The 18,953-nt window shown below is 42.6% G+C and overlaps 1 protein-coding gene across 3 annotated transcripts in view; it reads left to right on the plus strand.

The window, feature by feature from the left end:
• Positions 1-3,486: 3,486 nt before the first annotated feature.
• The window catches only part of DENND1B (DENN domain containing 1B), a 210,270-nt gene continuing 194,803 nt past the window's right edge, over positions 3,487-18,953 (plus strand). For all 3 annotated transcript variants that reach the window (XM_044432291.1, XM_044432292.1, XM_044432293.1), the window contains exons 1-2: positions 3,487-3,625; positions 8,025-8,089. In XM_044432291.1, coding sequence (XP_044288226.1) covers positions 3,609-3,625; positions 8,025-8,089 — 82 coding nt within the window. In that variant the 5' untranslated portion in view covers positions 3,487-3,608. The remainder of the gene's footprint in view (positions 3,626-8,024; positions 8,090-18,953) is intronic.

Here is an 18,953-nt window from a genome sequence, read left to right on the forward strand (position 1 = left end):
TTTACAGAGCGAGGAATAACAAGCCTCACTGATGAATAAATGCCTAAACATTTGGATTGGTCCCGAGTGGCTATCATTAGACCATTTGAGATCCCTCCCCATAGTCGTGGGGACAAAAACAACTCCAGGCTGGCTGGCTGCTACCAGAACAGCACACAGAGCATGCAATGGTAGTATGTAGCCAGGCAACCTGACTCTGCGGAGCATCTCTAGCTTGGGTTGAACAGGGTGTGGCCCTCAGGATCTGGAGGAACCATCAATTACCTGCCGCATTCCTGCTGCAGCTAATGCACTCCAGGTCCCACAAACTCCTGCTACCCACAGTGCGGATGTTATCAAATGCTGGGTGGGAAGTAGCTGGGAGCATGACCGGTATGTCCTTCCTGTCCTATGCAGTTCGGTGCGACGTCAGAAGCGGACCACATACACCACCCCTATGCCCGAAGGAGCTGGTCGCAGGGACGTACTTTCACATCATCAAATAAAGAGGAAGTGCATGCCCAAAAAAGAGGATGCAAGGTACCTTGGAGACTGCACCAGTTTGAATAAGTGGTTCGCTTCAGACTAGTTACATGCTTAAGGTCTCTTGTGCTGCGGGTCTTTTTATTTCCTTCCCACTGGATGTTGGCTCTTACCTCCCTCACCTTTCCAGAAGAGGCTTGGTAGCAAAGATTGTGATCAGCTGACATGCATACCTGCTTACTTGCTGACAGCAATCCCAAGGCCCTTGCCTCCTGGATTGATATGGGTCTTTATCTTTCCACCAGACTTGGGCTGGGCAGCATAGACCTTAAAGGGCGGACACCTTCGGCCAGAGAATTGCCCTCTGATAGTCCTCAAAGTAAAGTATGGCCTGTTATAAAGTAGGGCACATGACTGTGCTAGTCTGTTTCTTCTTTTGAGAAGGAATTTGTAACCCAAGAAACAGAAAGCGTAAGGTATTCAAGGCAACAACGACACCTTTAGACTATGCTACCTTTCGACACAACAGGCCTAAAAGGTTACAATCTTTCTTTTAGAAGATTGTAACCATCCCAATGCTGCAACACAAGCTTGTTTTTGAATTCCTGATTTTACACACTGTAGCCATAGATTGAAAACAAACAATTTGTGCTACAGGTTGGAAGAGAAACATTTGTCTGAAAGATTTTTGTAATGTTCATTTTCAGCTTTCTGAATGAAGCTTTGTTTCTCACTTGTCTTGTCTTTACTCCACTTGATGAGGAGATGGGATGGAGGTCATTTAAACATAAATGGTCCAAGTATATATTATTGTGTGTATAAGAGGGTATTGCTCATTCAACACATACTTGGGTCAACACAATAAACATAAATGTATTAATGAAAAAAAAACTGAGCAAAAACATCCCACAATGCTCTACCTTATTTTATCTTTGTAAACTTATTTTTTGGGGAAAAATGCTGCTAAAAATAGGGAAGCACTATTTATAGTGAAGGGTGAAGTGCATAAAGGAAATAGGCATGGCTGGTTCCTAAACAACAACAAAAATCTATGTAAAAGATGCAGGATCCAAAAGGCCAGTGTCTACTGCCTACTCAATTGCAAGGCTATAACTACCCCAGCATGATTCCACGGCCCCTAGACAGTCCCAAGGGGCAACAGGATTCTTTGGATCCTGGGAGCTCCTCCTCAGATCTAGAAATCTGGCCTTGAATTCCCTTCACCATCTTGTAGCTGGTGTAGGAAGAACCACACTAGCTGTCTCTCCAGAGTCATAAGAGCAAACCTGAGAAAAGGGTAAAGGGGGTATTCCAGGCAATTGGGGGGGTGGGGAGACTGCCAAAGCCTTCCGCTGACATGCCAGCCTCCTTCCTCCCTGTCAGACATGCCACTGCTAGAAGGACAAAATGGATCGACCGGCTGACTTGCAGGGTGCAGGAGGAGCGTGCGCTGTGATTCCAGTCCGAGTAGAATGTCTTTAATCCTTTGAGTCTGGCGGATTACAGGCATTCTCCCTCGATTTCCCCCTAGAGATCTGAAAGCATAGTAGCTGAGCTTTATGCTTACCAGGACTAAACATTACCTTTATCCCATACAAGTCTCATGTCCATACTCCACAAATTCATTCTAACTGAATAAGCCACATATACACATCATGCATTTGTGCAGTGTTGTTTACTGTTTCCACCGGTTCTTTACATCAAATCCCTAAGATGGGGCAGAACCCCAACTTCACCTGTAAGTGTATGCTGAAAATGTATCGGCAGAAGGCTGTCAACGTGGCTGAAATAGTAACCGATTTGTGTTTAGTGGCCTTCCGTGTGTTCTGGGATTGTGTGTACAAGAGAGTATTGCTCATTCAAGGGAAGCCAAGATATATTTAATGATTCTGATCATGCAACCACAGACATGCAGGTGGCAGAGGATGTGTGAGAACCCCTTGGTTTAGACGCCCACACTGTTGCACGTTAATGGAATATAGTGGTTAAATTAATGAGCTTTGAAACTCCTGCTACAAATCTTAACTCAGCCATGAAGGCATTAGGTTGGCTTAAGGAGATCTTTATTACTCAACCTCACGAGGATGGCACAGTCTCTCCCAGGTTTACTATAAAGCTTATGGGGATAAGGTATGTGAAGGGCTTTGAGGACTTATGGAAAAGTGCTGCCATTCATGCAGCTGCTGTCAGATACAAGCAACAACAACCACCAAATACCTCACCTGGTTAATGCTACGCTGGTCCAGGCCCTTATTTATTCTAATTACACATTGTCCCAATCCTCACAGAGAGCAAAACATTAGACACTTTAGAGGAGCTGCACACACGTGTCTCCTAACCGGTCCTCTGTGCAGCCGGCATTCAGCCTATTCTGCAGCTGGGGTGGGCAAGCTGCTGGGCGCCCAGCGAGCAGGATTTGAACCCAGAGCCTGCGCTCGGGAGCCAATCGCCCCTGCCAGGTTGTGCCCTTTGATGCGCGGCCCTCGGCGGTGCCCACGTGCGTTCGGGCCGCTGGCGAGAGGTCTGCCCCGGGAGGGCTGCAGTCCAAGCTGTGCCCAAGACGCAGCGCCGGGCCCTTTCCCAGGCCGACTGGCCACCCGCTGGCTTGCCTGCGAGGGGCCCGGGCGAAGCAGGCGCCGGCTCAGGCTGCCCAGGGCGCCCCCTTCCCCTCCATCCCCATCGGCTGCGCGCGGCCAGCTCTGTTCCCGGAGCGGCCCAGCGCCAGCCCGTCCGTCCGCCAAGCCCCGGCAGCGCTTCCTGCTTCCTACAAGGTCCCGAGGAAGCCGCGACAGGAACTGAGCGCGACGGAGGAGCTGCGGCAGCGGCGGCGGCGGGCGGGCAGGCAGGCAGGCAGGCGGGGAGGCGGTGCTGCTGCTGCTGCTCTCGCGGCCGCCGTGACGACGGGCCAAGGAGGCGAGCAGCCAGCCATGGGCCACCCTCGGCGGAGGCGCGCGTAGCGAGCGCCCGCCCGCCCGCCGGCCGACCGCGCGTCCCCTCCGCGCCACGGAGCTGCGGCGGAGCGCCCCGGCGCGCCCCTCCTGGCCCGCTCGCCCTGCCGAGCCGGCTCCCACGCGCCCTCCGGGGGTGCCGCCGCCGCCGCCAGCGCCGCCGCCCGGGCTGCCCCCTCCGCGGCCCGCGATGCGACCATGGACTGCAGGATCAAGTGAGTGTGGGGGGCGGGCGCGCCGCGGAGCCGGCTTTTCCCGGCGGGTCTCGGGGGGCGCCAGGGGAGGCGCGCCGCTAGGCCTCAGACCTCCCCGGCCCCTTTACGGCAGGCGGCGGCCGCGGCTTGGCCGGGAGGGGCTGCTGTCAGCGCAGGGGCGAGCGCGGCGCCGGCCCCGCGCGTGCCCGGGGGCCGCGATCCTGCTCGCCGGCTCGGCAGGCGCCGGTGCCGCTTGACCTCGGGCGGGCCGCTGCGCAGCGAAGGCGCGCTGCGCCGTGCGCTCCGGCCGGCTTGCGCCAGGCTTCCCAGCCCCGCCTCCGCCCCCCTTTTCTGCCCCAGGTGCCCCCGGGCATTCCCCTCGGGACGACCGAAGGGAACCCGGCGTCCCCGTAGCATCCCACGCGGTGCCCCTCTCCTGCGCTCCATATTCGCCCCGATGCCCGCGGTCCGGTCGTGCGCTTGGCACGGATCTGATGGGGCCGGACGCTGGTCTTGCTTCCCCACCTGGGCTGTGCGTGCGTGCGTGCGTGAGAGACAGAGCGATCTGGCGCTTTCCACTGGGCCTTGTGCCTCGGGCAGCGGCAAGGTCTGTCTAGCAAGCGGCAGGACTTTCCCATGCCTTGCAGTGGAAAGCCTCTGGCGTGGATTTCTTCAAACCAAGCTGCTGTTCAAAGGCAATGCTTTTCTGGGCACTTGGCAATTCCATGGGAGGGCCTCGGTCCACATGCCTAGTGTGCATTCTTAGCTAAATCATGAACATAGGGCATCCAGGAAGTGAGTGCAAAGGCCCTTCCTTTGCAAACCTCAGTTGCAGGTTTAGGAGGAACTCAGCAGTGTTTTAATATCTTGGAAGGTCATTCTCGTGGAAGTGTTTCTCTAGGAACGTGCAGAGACCTGGGTGCAGGCGTGTCATATCACCCACACGTCTAAGCCTGACAAGTCACTCGAACAGGTGCTCGGAACGGTTTCACATTAGGAGAGTTGCAGCTTTGAGTAACCTCCTGGATCTTCCCTTCAGCTCCTGCTAATAGTGGGCACTTTCAAGTTCACGGATGTGCATTTGCTTAGTGTACTAATTTCAAGATTGGGTTGCAACTAATGTACACTTTCCAAGGATTTAGCTTTTTTGTAAAGTGAATAAGGAATAATTGTTGTTTTTCTCTGGTATTTTACATTGAAGGCCCTGACCCTGGAAGTCAATTGGAATCTTATATTCTGAGTAGTTTTTAAGTGATAATACGTTTGACTCCTACTTGTGCAAAAAGACAGCCAACTATCTATGATGAACCAGTTGAAAAAAATCTCCCTGACATTTATAGTTCTGACCTGACACTTTAGAACAGGGTGGGAGGTGACAAGCGAAGAAGAAAGGCAATTTTATGGATGCAAACTTGTAGCTAGCTAGTCATAGCAGGAAGCCCAGAAAATGATTATGATTAATTCAGAGCTAGAGGTCTATGAGATGATTATCTAGTTTCTGAGATAAGAGGTTGTGGTTAAAGCTGAAGGAACTGCTACCATAGGAGTTTCTCTTTAGTCGGTTAGGGTTAAAAGTAGCTTGAGAACTGCCCAAGTTGTATTGCAATTAGTGCGGGAGAGGATCTGCGTAAGGAGCTCTATTCAGGCTGTAATTCTGTGCAGGTTCCCCTGGGAATAGGAAGATCTGAACACATTGGGGTGCTGAGGAAACAGGCACAGGATTGAAATCTTGCCTGGTATTATGTCTGGACGTATGATAGTGTCCAGTGTTTTCCTCAAGTGAAAGCAAATGCGCACACATGTTGTGGGGGGACTGCATTTTCAGGGAGGTAAAGCCTTAAGGTGTGATCTTCCATCATCTTGGTGCATCTGGGTTGAGAGTGTAGGGCATGAGGTGCGTACTGTAGGGATAACAACAAAACAATGCATGGCTCAAAGTCATTCCCATTTTATTTGATTTAACTTGCATTTAAAACACGCACATCTACAGCTAGCTCTTTTTACATTCCTCTTGGTTTTTTGTGAACCTTTGTGGTTTAAGTTCTTGGAACCAGTAGAGATTTCCTGGATTCAGCTTCTCTTGGGGCCCCTTGTTTTGGACCTTCAGTTTATGCAGTTACTGCTTATTCACATGATCAAGCAGAAGGACTCCTGACTTGGACTCCTATCACAGTCCATCTTAACTGCACTATAGTCCTTTCAAATGTATTTACATTTGCAACTACCCTTCCCCTTACTGTCCCCACATAGGGCAGGGTGCATACATACTGATAAAACCATGTATACTTCCAACTGGGCAGGAAAAATGGTCAGTTGAAGTTGTTACTATCCCTCGATAATCTTCCTTATCTTGCCGATATAAGCATCTGTTTGCTCTTAGTCACACTTGCTGTTGCTGTTATAAGAACAACAACAACAACAATGGTAGCAGGAGCGGTAACAACAAACTGAGACAAATGGCTCCAGCTCAGCAGCGAGTCCTAAGATAATTCTGATCTCTTTATTCTGCATCGATTCTTGGGACTGGAACTTTCTTCCCCTGGCTTATGCAGTCAGATGTTCTAGTAGTTTCATTCTGTTTCTGTTACTTTCATAGCAAATCTGCAAAGGCTGATTTTTGGGTGAAGTGCTTCTCTCCCTAATCCCTCTTCACATCCTCTCCACAAATTTCCCTCCTCTAGTAACTTCAGGGGTCCCTCATATCTCTTTCCTCATCTACATGCTGTTTCTATTATTACAACAATTGCTACTTAATTTGTATGAGGTTCACTTTTGCAGGTCATGCTGAATACTTCTGCATGGAATAAGCCATTTTTGATTAGGACTTTCTAGCCAGTAACATCTGAAACAATTACCCCAAAATCCTGTAATTGACCCAGGTTGAAAGAGAGTTTATTTTCTCCTTGTTTTAGGTGGTCAGCATTCCACAAATGATTGTCTTAGATGTTTGCTGGCAGTAAACTTTTTGATATGCACACTGCGCCTTAAATTCTGACTCCCTGTATATGAAATGCAGTGATGCATCTCCCTGTGTTAATCTAGTTAGATTCTACCTCATGTTCTGACTGGAAAAATAAAAGTACTCTTGCAACGTCAGCTGTAGAAATGCATCATTAGCAGAACTTCAGATTTAAATCTGGCTAGTTGAGGCAAATGGTAGGGTCAGTTCTGGGTTGTTTGTTGCTTAACAGCACAGAGTTTTGGTCTGCATGTGGCACCAGATGGTCCAGGGACAGGATGTTAAGTGGAAATGGGGAATGGGTGGCAGGCGGCATGCTTGCTGACTCTGACAGGACACGGAAGATCGCAGAGGAGTGCTGATGACTCCTGCTAAGTTGGGAACACACAGGTCGTCGTTTCATGCCACCGGGCTGGTCTCATAACATTTACAGGGCATAAACAGGAAGTGCTGGTACTGCTACACAAACTGGACGGAAGCTGCATGGGCCAAGACTCACACCATGTTCTTTTTCAAAGCTGTAATCACAGTGTGGAATGACCCTGAAGCAGTCTAATCCTGAATGCCAAATATAGAGTATTTTAAATAGATAATGACATTTAGTCATTGAACTTTATAAATTAGTTTTCAAAAACAGCTGCTTTTCACCTGCTTTTAATCTGCTTAAAAGATTTTAATTATGTTTTACTTCAGTTTGGGGTATTTATGATTTTTTATATTGTTGTATTTATTGAATTTTGTTTGTAAGCCATCCAGAGACGGACAGTGATTGGACGTGTTAGAAATATCCCAAATCAATCAATCAATCAATCAATCAATCTACCTACATAGTTGGATTTTTATTTCAACATACGGTATGGTGAAATGAATGAAGGGCTGGCTGATGTACAGGACTACAAAGAAATGCACACTAACTGATTACATACTTATATATTTTTGTACATGTTTCCCAAAATAAGTCATTTATCATTTACTTAGTTGGAATAACAGCAGGGCAATTAGTCATTTTCCTCAGGATCTGTAGGCAAATGTTACTGCATGATATTTGAATCACTGCATTTGTCAATCTCTATGTGGATTCCTATGACCATTTGTTCCACTTCAGCATGATCTCTCCTACTTTTCCCAATCATCCAGTTGTGATATGCTACCCATATGGAACTGGGTTGTGTATTACCTGTCCAAGCAATTGACCACTGTGTGTCCAGGAATCTTTAACAAAAAAATGTTTGTTGAGCTGGAATCCTGATGCAATTTTGTGTGTAGTTCATCATGGGTTGAAGAACAAGAATCACTTTATGACATGAGATGAAAAACAGTTACGAAGGTTAACATTCTTAGCAGTTGAACCTTGAAACGTATAGTGCTCCTTGTACAGCAGAGATAATATCTCTGTAATTAGTTGGTTTCCGGTTTTGTGATGCCTGTAGGACTAATCAATTGTGTTGTTTTTACTTCCAGAGAAAATCCAGAGAGTACCTTTGATGTTGTGCTACAGGTAAAATGTCAAACTTCTGAAAATGAAGGTAATATTCTTCAGCCACTTGTATTCATCCATATAAATTATATATGTGAAAGATATGTCAGATTACTAATTTTGCTCATATCTTTAGTTTTTTACTTTACAGTTCTGCAGTGTTTTTAGTAATATAAAAATTAATTACTATGTTACATGTGTTTTATTTACTATTATTATTGTTAACCATGGCAAAAGTAATATTTAATTGGAGACTGAAATTGTACTTTCATGCTTTAGCCTTCCTAACCTTTTCAATTTTTTCCCATTTGGAATGGATTTAAGAGTACCTATAAATATAATGATTAAGCAGGAGTCCTTTTCTTTAGTAATGCACACACAAGCAGCTATGCGCCTGGTTGAATATATTGCCATTGTGCTGCTCTTCTGATTAGTGGAAGTTGTTTATTATGAGGAGAAGACTTGATTCCTGTAAAATAGCCGTATTCCTCTTTTCCAGAGAGAAATCAAATGCAAGTGCAAAGCTATAAGTTAATCTCAGGCAAGTTTCTTTGACATCAGAGGTATAATTGACTCTGTAGAATGTAGTCCTAGAGAATGCAACCATAATTTTCTTGATAATTCTAAGATGAGAAAGAGGAGGAGATGGGAAGCATAGGGATTTTGTGATAAAAAAGATAAAAATGAGTGAGTTTTTTCAGGATTCAGGTAGGAAATCGTGTTTTTGCTCATTCATATCAGTAGCAATCTGTTTATGGAATGTTAGCAGGCTGTGAAGAAGGTTGCAGAGAAATATTTGCTATTTTCCTATTTGGAAGGGATTTCTGTTGGAGAGAAGCATTCAGATTGGACATATTACTAGGGAGCTGTCTCCTACTTGCATCGTGAACTAGTAAATCTGCACTTTATAGTTTCTCCACTAGGGTTCTGACATCTGATACATTGTCTGGCTCTTTTAAATGTTTATAAATAAAAGAAAAAGAAAAAGAAAATGTAACATGAAAAAGAAAGAAAAAGATACCAAGGGACCCTATGCAAAAATTCCATTTAGTGCTACAGTATATGCAGGAAATTGCACAAAAGTCAATAAATATTACTATCAATTTTATAACTACAGTTTTGATTTAATAATACTTGGCTATTATAAAAGAAACTTTAACATGGGTGTCAAGTAAATAATAATTCATGCTATAACACACCCACAAACCCACTGTTTTCTGGCTTTTTCATTAGGGCTGTGGTACCTCATATTACCTTACTCCCTAATTAATGACACTAATACAGATGGAACTTGGAATGTGGGGAATACCTGTCGGGACCAAATTAGTTATAAAAAAGAAGTGTTAGACAACAAATATGAAGGCCTTTTAAATTATAGGATTTTCTCTTTTTTTAATACAGCATGTCTAGGTTGGAGGTGTGCATACTTGAAAACCACTAGAGAAACAAAAACTTTTATTTCCAGAAAACTTTAGAAAAAACTTTTTACCCCGATGTTTTTTTATTTATTTTTTCTGAGCATGACATCTCTAGTCTAGATAACAGATAACATTAACAATGAGTGACAATGCATATTCTTGAAAAGCAAGAATGCGTTTATATCACTTTTGATGATTGGTGACTGCCTGGGCTGCAGAATGTGTGAAAGATTCAGAAATAGGACGCTTACTTTTACACAGCTTTTACATAAATATGTAACGGGTTTATCCTCTGTTCACATAACTGCCAGCTTTGAAAATTTCTTGAGCAACCAATGATAAAAAAATCTGCTCAAATGGCAAGAATATATTTGTGCTTTTGCTCAGAAGTTTGGCAGCAGCAGAAACTTCTCTGGGAGGTGTCCCCTATTGCTTGGTTGCTAATGACTACTTTGGTGAAAATACTGCCATGCAGGAAGCTATTATGGTTTATTATTTATAGAGCTGACTTATTTCCTTGCTGAATCTCAGCGAGTATGGCTGTACTGAGGGTGTCTTTTAGTTAAGCCAGGCTCTTCAGGCTAACTATCACTCTGCGTGTAATTGAGCTGTTTCATTGTTCAAGCTCTCTGGATCTAGCGTGTTTCTGTTATCTGTTGCGTCACTCCTTGTTCTCCTGCATCCCCCTACTGTTTCATGACTAATTTTGGATTGCATTTTTTCTGGCTTTGTATTATTTTGATTATTTTTTAACCAGGGTGCTTCCTGTCATCTTTGTATCTTTTTTATAAGTATTCTCTGTGCCCCTCTCTTCATTTCCTCATAAGCTTGATTTCCTAGTTCATTCTTATTTATGGTTAACATGAATGAATTTCTGATCATGAGGTTCCTTGTGTCCAGGGTACAAAGAACCTGTACCCTGAACCTTGGAGCTCTTCCTGAATATTGCAATGCACCGAAACGATAGTTGGGTTTTGTGCAGTCCATTTTCCTTATAAATTTTCTTTCTTGAATAATCATCTTTATCACTAAGTTTCCTACATTTTTTGCTTTTTGTGTTTCTTGCATGGCTTTATGGAAATCAATCAGGCTGTCCTAAAAACAGTTTGGAAATTTCAATATGGCCAAAATGCAGCAGAGTAATTACTAACTGGCCCTAGTTGCTTCCAGTGGTTCTCATTGTGGGTCATATGGCTTCCCAGGGGAGCATTCCATATTACTAGGGGGCTAAAATAATTTCTGAGGGGGCTACTCAAACTTAATGGCCAGGCATATGATCCTGACATCGCCTTTGTGCTAATTTCAGCAGCATAAATATTGAAAATTACTACAATTCACAATAAATATCTTAATGAAAAAGGCAGCCTGTAGAAATGAAATTTTATATCTATTAGAAATCGACCCTATGATGCAGTTTAGATTCATGGACAGTGCAGATGGTGTTGTACCCTTTTCCAGCTAACAGAGGCTATGGGAGGAATTGCAGAGAAGCTCAGGAAGAGGCCATCCCAAGCTTACACCATATTATTCCAGAGTTGCTATTTTGTGGAGGGACATGTTGACTGACTGCTCTCCCAATTCCCTTTAGCCCTATATTTTAAATAAATAAATGTTTTGTGCTGTAGCCTCCACCACTACAGCCACCTAAAAGGATTAGGCTCTGCTTTGGATACAGGTAGTTTATTTAACATTTGGCAGCCTTGTTTTATACCACTGTTTGCAACTTAATTTCTAGGCTCGTATTCACCCTTTAGAGTCCTGAATGGTCTAGACCTTGCATGCCTGAGGAAAGATCTGTGCATATATGACTCTCCTAACACACTGAGATGAATCAAATATAATGTTAAATTGTCATTTAATAGCATTAGGTCAACAAGCTTGCCTGATCTTAGGGCTTCTCACTCCTCTTTTGGTGCAATCATGTAATCATCTGTAACTACTTTTAAACTAACCAGAGTTTCCCCTTTAACTCTGAATTTGGAATATTCTGGTTAATTTCAGCTATGAATATTGAGCAACCTCAGCCAGCAATCACAATCTGAGCCTGGCTTGCTTGAATGAAACACAGTTTAAATTAATCATAGTTTCCTCCTTCTGTAGTATATAATTTCACCCTGTTTTATTGTTTAGTTGAAATGCAGGAATCTGAAAGTGGAAGAGAAAGTGATAATTATACTCCAAAATATCTGGAGGACACCCAAAAAGGGAATACACTGTTACAAAATCTTTAAAAGAGTCCTGCTAGAAGCGTTGAAATCAGAGTTTAAATTAGTATCTGCCAGGAACAAGAACTGTTTTTACGGTGTCAGCTAGAATGGACTTTCCCATGAAGTCCATAAGGTAAACTCTGAGATGGTGGTTAGGAAGGAAATTAACTTGGCAGGTTTTTAGCATGGGTGAAAAATCTGTCTGTCTGTTATCAGATTGTGGCCTTTCAGTCCAGTCTGGCAGCATGGCTAAACTGTAGATAGGAAAAGGTAAATTTGGGGGGAACAAGCTTCCACAATAAGCCACCTTGAGACGTTTAGTGAAAGATGGGGTAGAAATGTTTTAAATTAAATTTGTTAAATTAATAACATTATTTTTACCTATTTTGCTTTGAATTGCATAGCTGATTCAGCATCTTCCTTTGTGATTGCTCCTTTAAGTATTTTGTTAAGGTCTTCCTTCCCTCATGTGCTTTCCCCCCTATTTGGGTCAGAGTGAATGATGCTTTTAGGACCCTTTTGTATGTGTTCCTCTACCTTTGAATCTTCATTTTGTCCTTTGTGTTGAGGTTGTTCTTTCACATGGTGCAAGATACGCAGTCACACTCTGCACTTTGGGAATAATCACCAAATGATTTAGCTTTTCAGAACAGCCTTCCAGGCCACATCCTAGCAATATCTCGATGTACTCTTAAATGTGAGCATCTGGTGCCAATAACAAGTAAACAGATTTTGAAAACTCCCCTAATAATTCTCTTTCAGCTGTAAGGTTCCACCCTTTATTTCTTATCATCCCTTCTGTTCTCTGTGTAATTTTGATCAGAATTGGGGCAGAGTCCAACCATAGTTCGTCATTTGTTTGTGGCACAGTTTCATGAAAACAGCTGACCATTTAGGTATAATGTTAGAGATGAGTCAACCTTTCAAAATTGCTTTTCAAAATCCAGCACGCATTTCAAAATTCAGTGCAGGGGTATCTTGCTAAATAGGGCACTTCCAGGGTTAAGGCCACTGAATTGCCAAAGTGGAAGGGACCTCATGCTAACCCACCTGGGTGCTGCCTCTACCTGGCTCACCAGCTAATGAGATGGGGGTTGAAAATTCATTCCAGACCTTTATTCAGCCAGGAATGGGGAACCTGTGGCCCTCCACAGACATTTTTCGACAATCCTATTTATTGTCCCTAGCCAGTTCGACCAATGACGAGCAAAGATGGAATATGAATTCAGCAGCATTTGGAGGATCATAAGTGAAACATGGCACAGCTTACCTATTATTTTAAGCTTTCTTGAGCAGGAAACTTCCCCCCCCCCCCCCCCTTTGCCTTCCATTTCCTTCCCCTGGCAGCAGATAACTTCTCCTGCTGTGGCAGTTTGTAATGAAGTCATTTAAGCAATACTTTAGGCTCTAGAAAGCTGTTATTCTGTGCGTTGCAGTTTGTGTGGTTTGGCCCACATTCACATGATCGGGTTATTTATTAAATGTTATCACAGACATGTGAGAAGCAGCTCACAGAGATGTAGCCCCCGTACAGCTGGGGTAATGCTTAAAGGGACTTTATTGTTATATACTCATAACTGTGTGTGTGTGTGTGTATGCGTGTGTGTATTTGGTGGTGATGGGGTCCTCTTTCTAAATGGAATGGATATATGATTGATCTTCTGTATAAAAACTCCTAATACTTTCTTTCCAAATCCTGCCTCCATGGCCATTTTAACTTATTCTAGCATTTTACGCCGCTAATTGAGAATCATTTTTTGATCTTCAACATAGTTGAGGCAGTAATTTAACATCAAATGTAATGAATCTGATAGTTACCTGGTATTGCAAGTCTAGCCTTAAATATATTTTCAGGCTAGGATGATCTTTTGAATATGTCATACTTAAAGATGAGGCCCATTCACTGCAACCTTTTCTTCTGTATGAAAGGGATTCGTGTTTTAAATGGGCTTTCTTTCTTTGCATCCCATCTGTTCACTGTGCTTGATCTTACTGTGAAGTTAAGGTTGAGTTTATGACATCACAGTCATAAATTTTGCTGTAGAAATATTAGAAACAAAGAATGACCAAGCAGCAGGAAGGACTGGGTTAGCAGGCAAAAAGTCCTTAACACAGCCTACATAATTCCTGGATTTTTGTTGAAAACAGAATCTTGCCTCATTCCTTAACAATCCATTTTATAAATATTTACTCATTTTAAATGGTATGATACTGCCCTGTTGCCATTTAATCTGACTGTATTCTCTGATTAGAGCTACCTTTTCATCAGTTTTTTTCTCTCTTTTGCATGAATACTGGTCAAGTTGGCAACTGAAGGGTTGTGCTGTGAGCAAGAACAATGAGCCCCTTTCAGGCCTTGGTTTTCTTGCATAACCCTAAAACAGACCTTGGGTAATGTAAGGTATGTTTAACCCTAAAGTGCCCCTTGCTTAACTGAAGAAGCCATTGCAACCACTAGCCATGGGTTACCTTTTCGTAAGGGTGAACAGCATGTGGCACCTTAGAAATGATGGTATTGAGCATGCCAGTTGCCCATTGACTGCATCTTTCAATTTTATTGCTTGATGGAGGAAGAAAGATGGCTCCCCAAGAAACAATATTAAATGGGACCTAATGTTTATTGGAGCCAGAATGGGTGGACGTATTTGGGTACTGGAATGGTTTTGGACATAGAATATTCTCTCACTTCTATTTCTTCCGTTGAACAGTGACAATAACAGGAGGGCTTTGTTCTTAACTAAGAATGAATGAAGGAGAAATTCTAAAAGATTTTGTTACAATGCATAATGTTGTCTAAATTAAAATATAGTACAATACTCATTTCTATTTAGCCAGAGGGATTTTAATATTGAACACCATGCCTGGACGACTTGAGCAGGATGAAGGTTAGACTAAATGTACTTTATTTGATAGCATGCTTAATTATGATAGATGAGGAAGTAAAGCCATGGTCTGGAATACCATTTGTAGTGACGTTTCTTTTTGGGTTATAAAATTACTGTGCCCTTTCCTTTTCTGAATCCCAGCTCACATTGTCCACCTTAATAGCAGAGCATTCCAGAAAGAAGCAAGATTTCATTATTAACATATTCAATCTAAATTTTATTTGGGAGAGGTAGTGTGTGGGTCATTGATATATTCTATTGATTTATTTCAGTGGTAATAATTGGTAGAACTAATACTGCTGAAAAAAGAATTGGCTTACAGTTCATGTTGGCAATGATGCAGAAACATTTCTTTAGAGAGTGTATTACAATTACGTACATGAATCCAATGGTTTATTTAATTGGTTTCTATCACACCTTTTATTCAAGGAGCTTAGGGCCATGTATGTGTGAGTTCGATTTGGTTTCGAGACAGTGACTTCCAAAGACAGTACAAGTGAGTTTGATGGTTGAACAATGGTTCTAAGTAGGCTGTATGGCCAAACTATTTGTAGGCTGAAAAACTCAACAGGTTTTTCCGATTTGCACTGGTAGAGTTTGGTCTATTGACTGAATCCATAGTGAGTGAACAGAGTATGTGAATTCTGTTCTGGCTTCCTCCCTGCATTTGTGCAAAGTGGACCATCCCCTCCCCTCTTTTTTTCTTTTTCTTTTTCCTCCTCTGCAATCCTTCTCCCCACCCCTCCCCTCCTCATTTCCTCCCCCTCCACCCCTTCCCCTTCCCCCTTCCCCTTTGAAATTGATTAAATGGGGTCATCATTTTTTCAGAAATGTTTGGTCTTTTGAAGTGCTTGAGAGTGCGGCTTCAGCTCTTTAGATGGAGTCATGCCATATCAGTTTCCTTGAACGCTTTAGATGTGAGCAGAAGCACCAAGGTGGAATAGCCAACAAACAAAGAAACTGATGAGACAAGACGACATATAGGCTAATTCACAGAGTTATGCGGGACTAGGAAGAAGCAATATAAGGCAAAGCAAGTTCCCATTTATTTATTTATTTATTTATTTATTTATTTATTAAAACATTTTTATGCCGCCCCATTCGCCGAAGCCTTGGGGCGGCTTACAACAATAAATTAAAACATCACAAAAACAACAAAATTTCCACAATTCAGGAGCGATGATGATGATGATGATGGAACAGACTAAGTGCCAATAACTCCCACTTGGCAATGTAATCATCTCATTAATAAGCGTTAAACGGTCACTTATCATTGTTGCCCTCCCTTTCAGTGCCTCTCCGAATCTCTAGTAAGTCCAGAATGGGGAGTTAGGGAATTTTTTGTGGGGGGATCCTTGGAGTAGAGACTTCTGTTGTGCATGTCTCCCCTCCAATTACTGTCTAGTTTTTAAATTTGTGCAAGTTTGGGCAGCTAGGAAGTAAATGGAGAAGAAATTTGTCCAGTCTGAGCAAACGAGAGGACTCCTCCCCATGTGCAAAACATTTCTGGAATCAGGAAAAAAAATCTGATACCGTTGCCTGCCACTTACTGGAAGACATACACAGCAGAAATAGCATCAGGCTCAAACAGAGCTGAATTCCCAGCAAGATTTTATTTCTTTCAAGGACAAAAGAGAGTGATTCAGGGTGCAGTTCCTGTTGGGATGCCCTGCACTCCAAAAGTTATGGTCGTGCTATGCAGAGGCAGAGGAACGCAGAGGAAAAAGGGTATGCTCTATCCTTCCCTGCCCTGCAAAACAGGCAGGCAGCTGATTTTTGAGCTGGCTTTGGGGGCGGTCAGAGCATGCATTTGTAGCTCTGAAGCTGGACACTGTTTAAGGGAGTGTAAGATTGCTCTGCCAATGAGCGAAATTCTGTTAAGCACAGGATTGTACTGCACATGTTTCAAGCCATTCACTTTCTTGTCAGGACACTAATATTTAATACTTTTAAATAGTTGGTTAAGCCATACAAGTGTAATTATGTTATGTATGTATTATTGTGAAATTGTGTGTATTGTATTTGTTGAGGGAGCAAACATAATTCAGAGTACTTAACCAACCTGAAGATTTATTGCTAATTTAAAACCCGTAATTGCAGCAAGTGCTCCCTGCATTCTGCTGTGGTTGACTATTGTCGTTTCTCATAATTTTTTTAAAAAACCAGTTCCTTTGAGCTAGTGGCTGAAACTTTTGTGTTGCTAAGCTAACTTTCTTCCTTTGTTGGTTCCCTTTTAAGGTTTCACTTGAGCATGATGCTATAAAGAAGTAATAAACCCTATAATTTGGAAAGAGGATTCCAGAGCTTAAAAAGAGACCCTGCTCTTTCGTGGTGCTGTAGCAAACATGTGTCTGCAGAACTGACACATGTTTAGCATATTATAAACATTGCTCACTCCTTTAAAATATAACAATGCTGGCTTAACATATTTGGTTTAACAATTTGCATGAGTTTAGGGGATGCAATCAAAATATCCTTTGAAGACTGGATTAATTTGGGAGGTTAGAGGAAAACTACATTTTTAGGATAGAATGGCCTTAATGTTGTGAAGTGGCCAAGGTTTTATCTTTCTTTCTTTCAGCACCAAGAGCAGCTTTTTAGTTGATTCAAGGAGCAGCCATCTTTTCTTCCCAAGAATGCTACCAAGAATTATGCTGCATCGATGAAGCTTTGCTTCCAAGGCCATTTGTTCCATGAATGAGCATGGCCAGCTGAGAGCAATAACATTTCAGTTGGCAGTACTGCTTTTTTGTTCGTGTTTAAAGAAAAAACAAAACCTTCAGCCTCCTCCAAAAAGCAAGCCCCCCTCCTCAAATTTTAGAAAAGTTGCTGAATATTATACCTTTGCAGGGGACAAAGGATCTCGCAAAAGAGAGCAAATACTCGGTCCAGCATTGGAATATTCTTCTTGTGTTATCGCTGAGTCAGTTCATTAAGTGGCACTGGACTTAGCTGTATCTCAGGAATTTCTACCTTGTCTACACATCCTTCTGTAGTTTCCTCAGTGGGGTACCCTTGAAGTTTTCTACAACACCATTCATGTGTTATAACATATCACATATAAGTGCAATTTAGAGGTTTGAATGTTTTCTCCAAAGATTATTTGAATCGGTAGATGTTTCAGAAATTGTTATCAAATGCTGATTGTTCCTGTCAGTTAAAGTGTATATTACATCTTTATGACGCCTCAGATGAATAGCAAGGCTGGAATTTTGGTAGGCTCCGCCTAATGGCAAAGAATCCACTTCTGCAAGGCCAGTATTTGCAACATGGAGGCAACGTGAGAGGAGTCTTTGCTTGCAAGTCCCGTCTTGCGCAGATTAGGCACATCCTCTGAGAGTGGCTTGTTTGATGGCCCTCAGAAGCTTTTAGCCTGTATTGGGATGTTGTTTCTAAGTTGAGGGTAAAATGGGCTGTCCATTTGGTGCATGTAAATGCATATATTCCAAGGATTTAGGGGCATAAATCACATTGAGGCTTGTGCTGTTGGGCTTCTTCAAATGAGCAACAAGTAATCCATGCGTCAAATAATCCATGCTGGGAACTGTGGATTTTTGATAGTATTTTATTAGCAAGAAGAGAAACTACGTTAATTAGTTACCTTCTGTTTTCCCTCCTAATGGTCTGTTTTCCCTCCTAATGGTCGGATTCTTATCTAAAATGGATTATTCAGGTACAGAGAGCTGAGGGTGTGGCAGGTCTATATGTAAAGTGTTTTGCATGTTAAATGATTTCTGGACCAGCCTGGATTGAGTGATTAGTATATTCCTTAATGGCCTTCCATTATGTACACCTGTAACTTTGAAAATGCAAAATTGTTGCAAAAATATTCAATACTGTAGACCATGTTTTGTGCTTTTATATGGCCAAATGATTTGAGTACAATGGTAATAGACTGCGTTTGTTTCTTAATCAGCTCCTTAGACAAACTTTTAATAATTTTGGCCTTTTTAGCATAGGAAACTTAATGTTACATTAGGAATTTTGTTTATGGATTGGATTCTAAACATAGACCTAATGGGGAAGAATAGTCAGGAAAATTGTTTTTCATGTTTCTTTGTGTGTTTAAATTTAGGTGTGCACCTTTCTGCTTTCATTGAACAAACAGGAAGCTGTATGTGATCATCTCAACCAAGTTTTCCTTAAATAGGCAAACTCTGCTACAGTGTTGTCATAACAGTAATTGTATGTTAGAAGCTCACTTAAACCACATTTCAGCTACAGAAGTTGCAGTTATAGAATTTTACTTCTGACTCTAGACAATAGCACCAGCTGTTTGCATACTGAACAGAAAAGATGTGCTTGAGTCATGTCAGTCTGTAGTGTATTGGCTAAAAGCCTGATCCCCTGTTGTTTGCTGCGGCTGTCTTCCTCCCTAGATGCGTGCTAGCATTCCACTGTAT

This window comes from Varanus komodoensis, unplaced genomic scaffold (assembly GCF_004798865.1).
Source record: "Varanus komodoensis strain SLA01 unplaced genomic scaffold, ASM479886v1 scaffold24, whole genome shotgun sequence".
Classification (NCBI taxonomy): domain Eukaryota; kingdom Metazoa; phylum Chordata; class Lepidosauria; order Squamata; family Varanidae; genus Varanus; species Varanus komodoensis.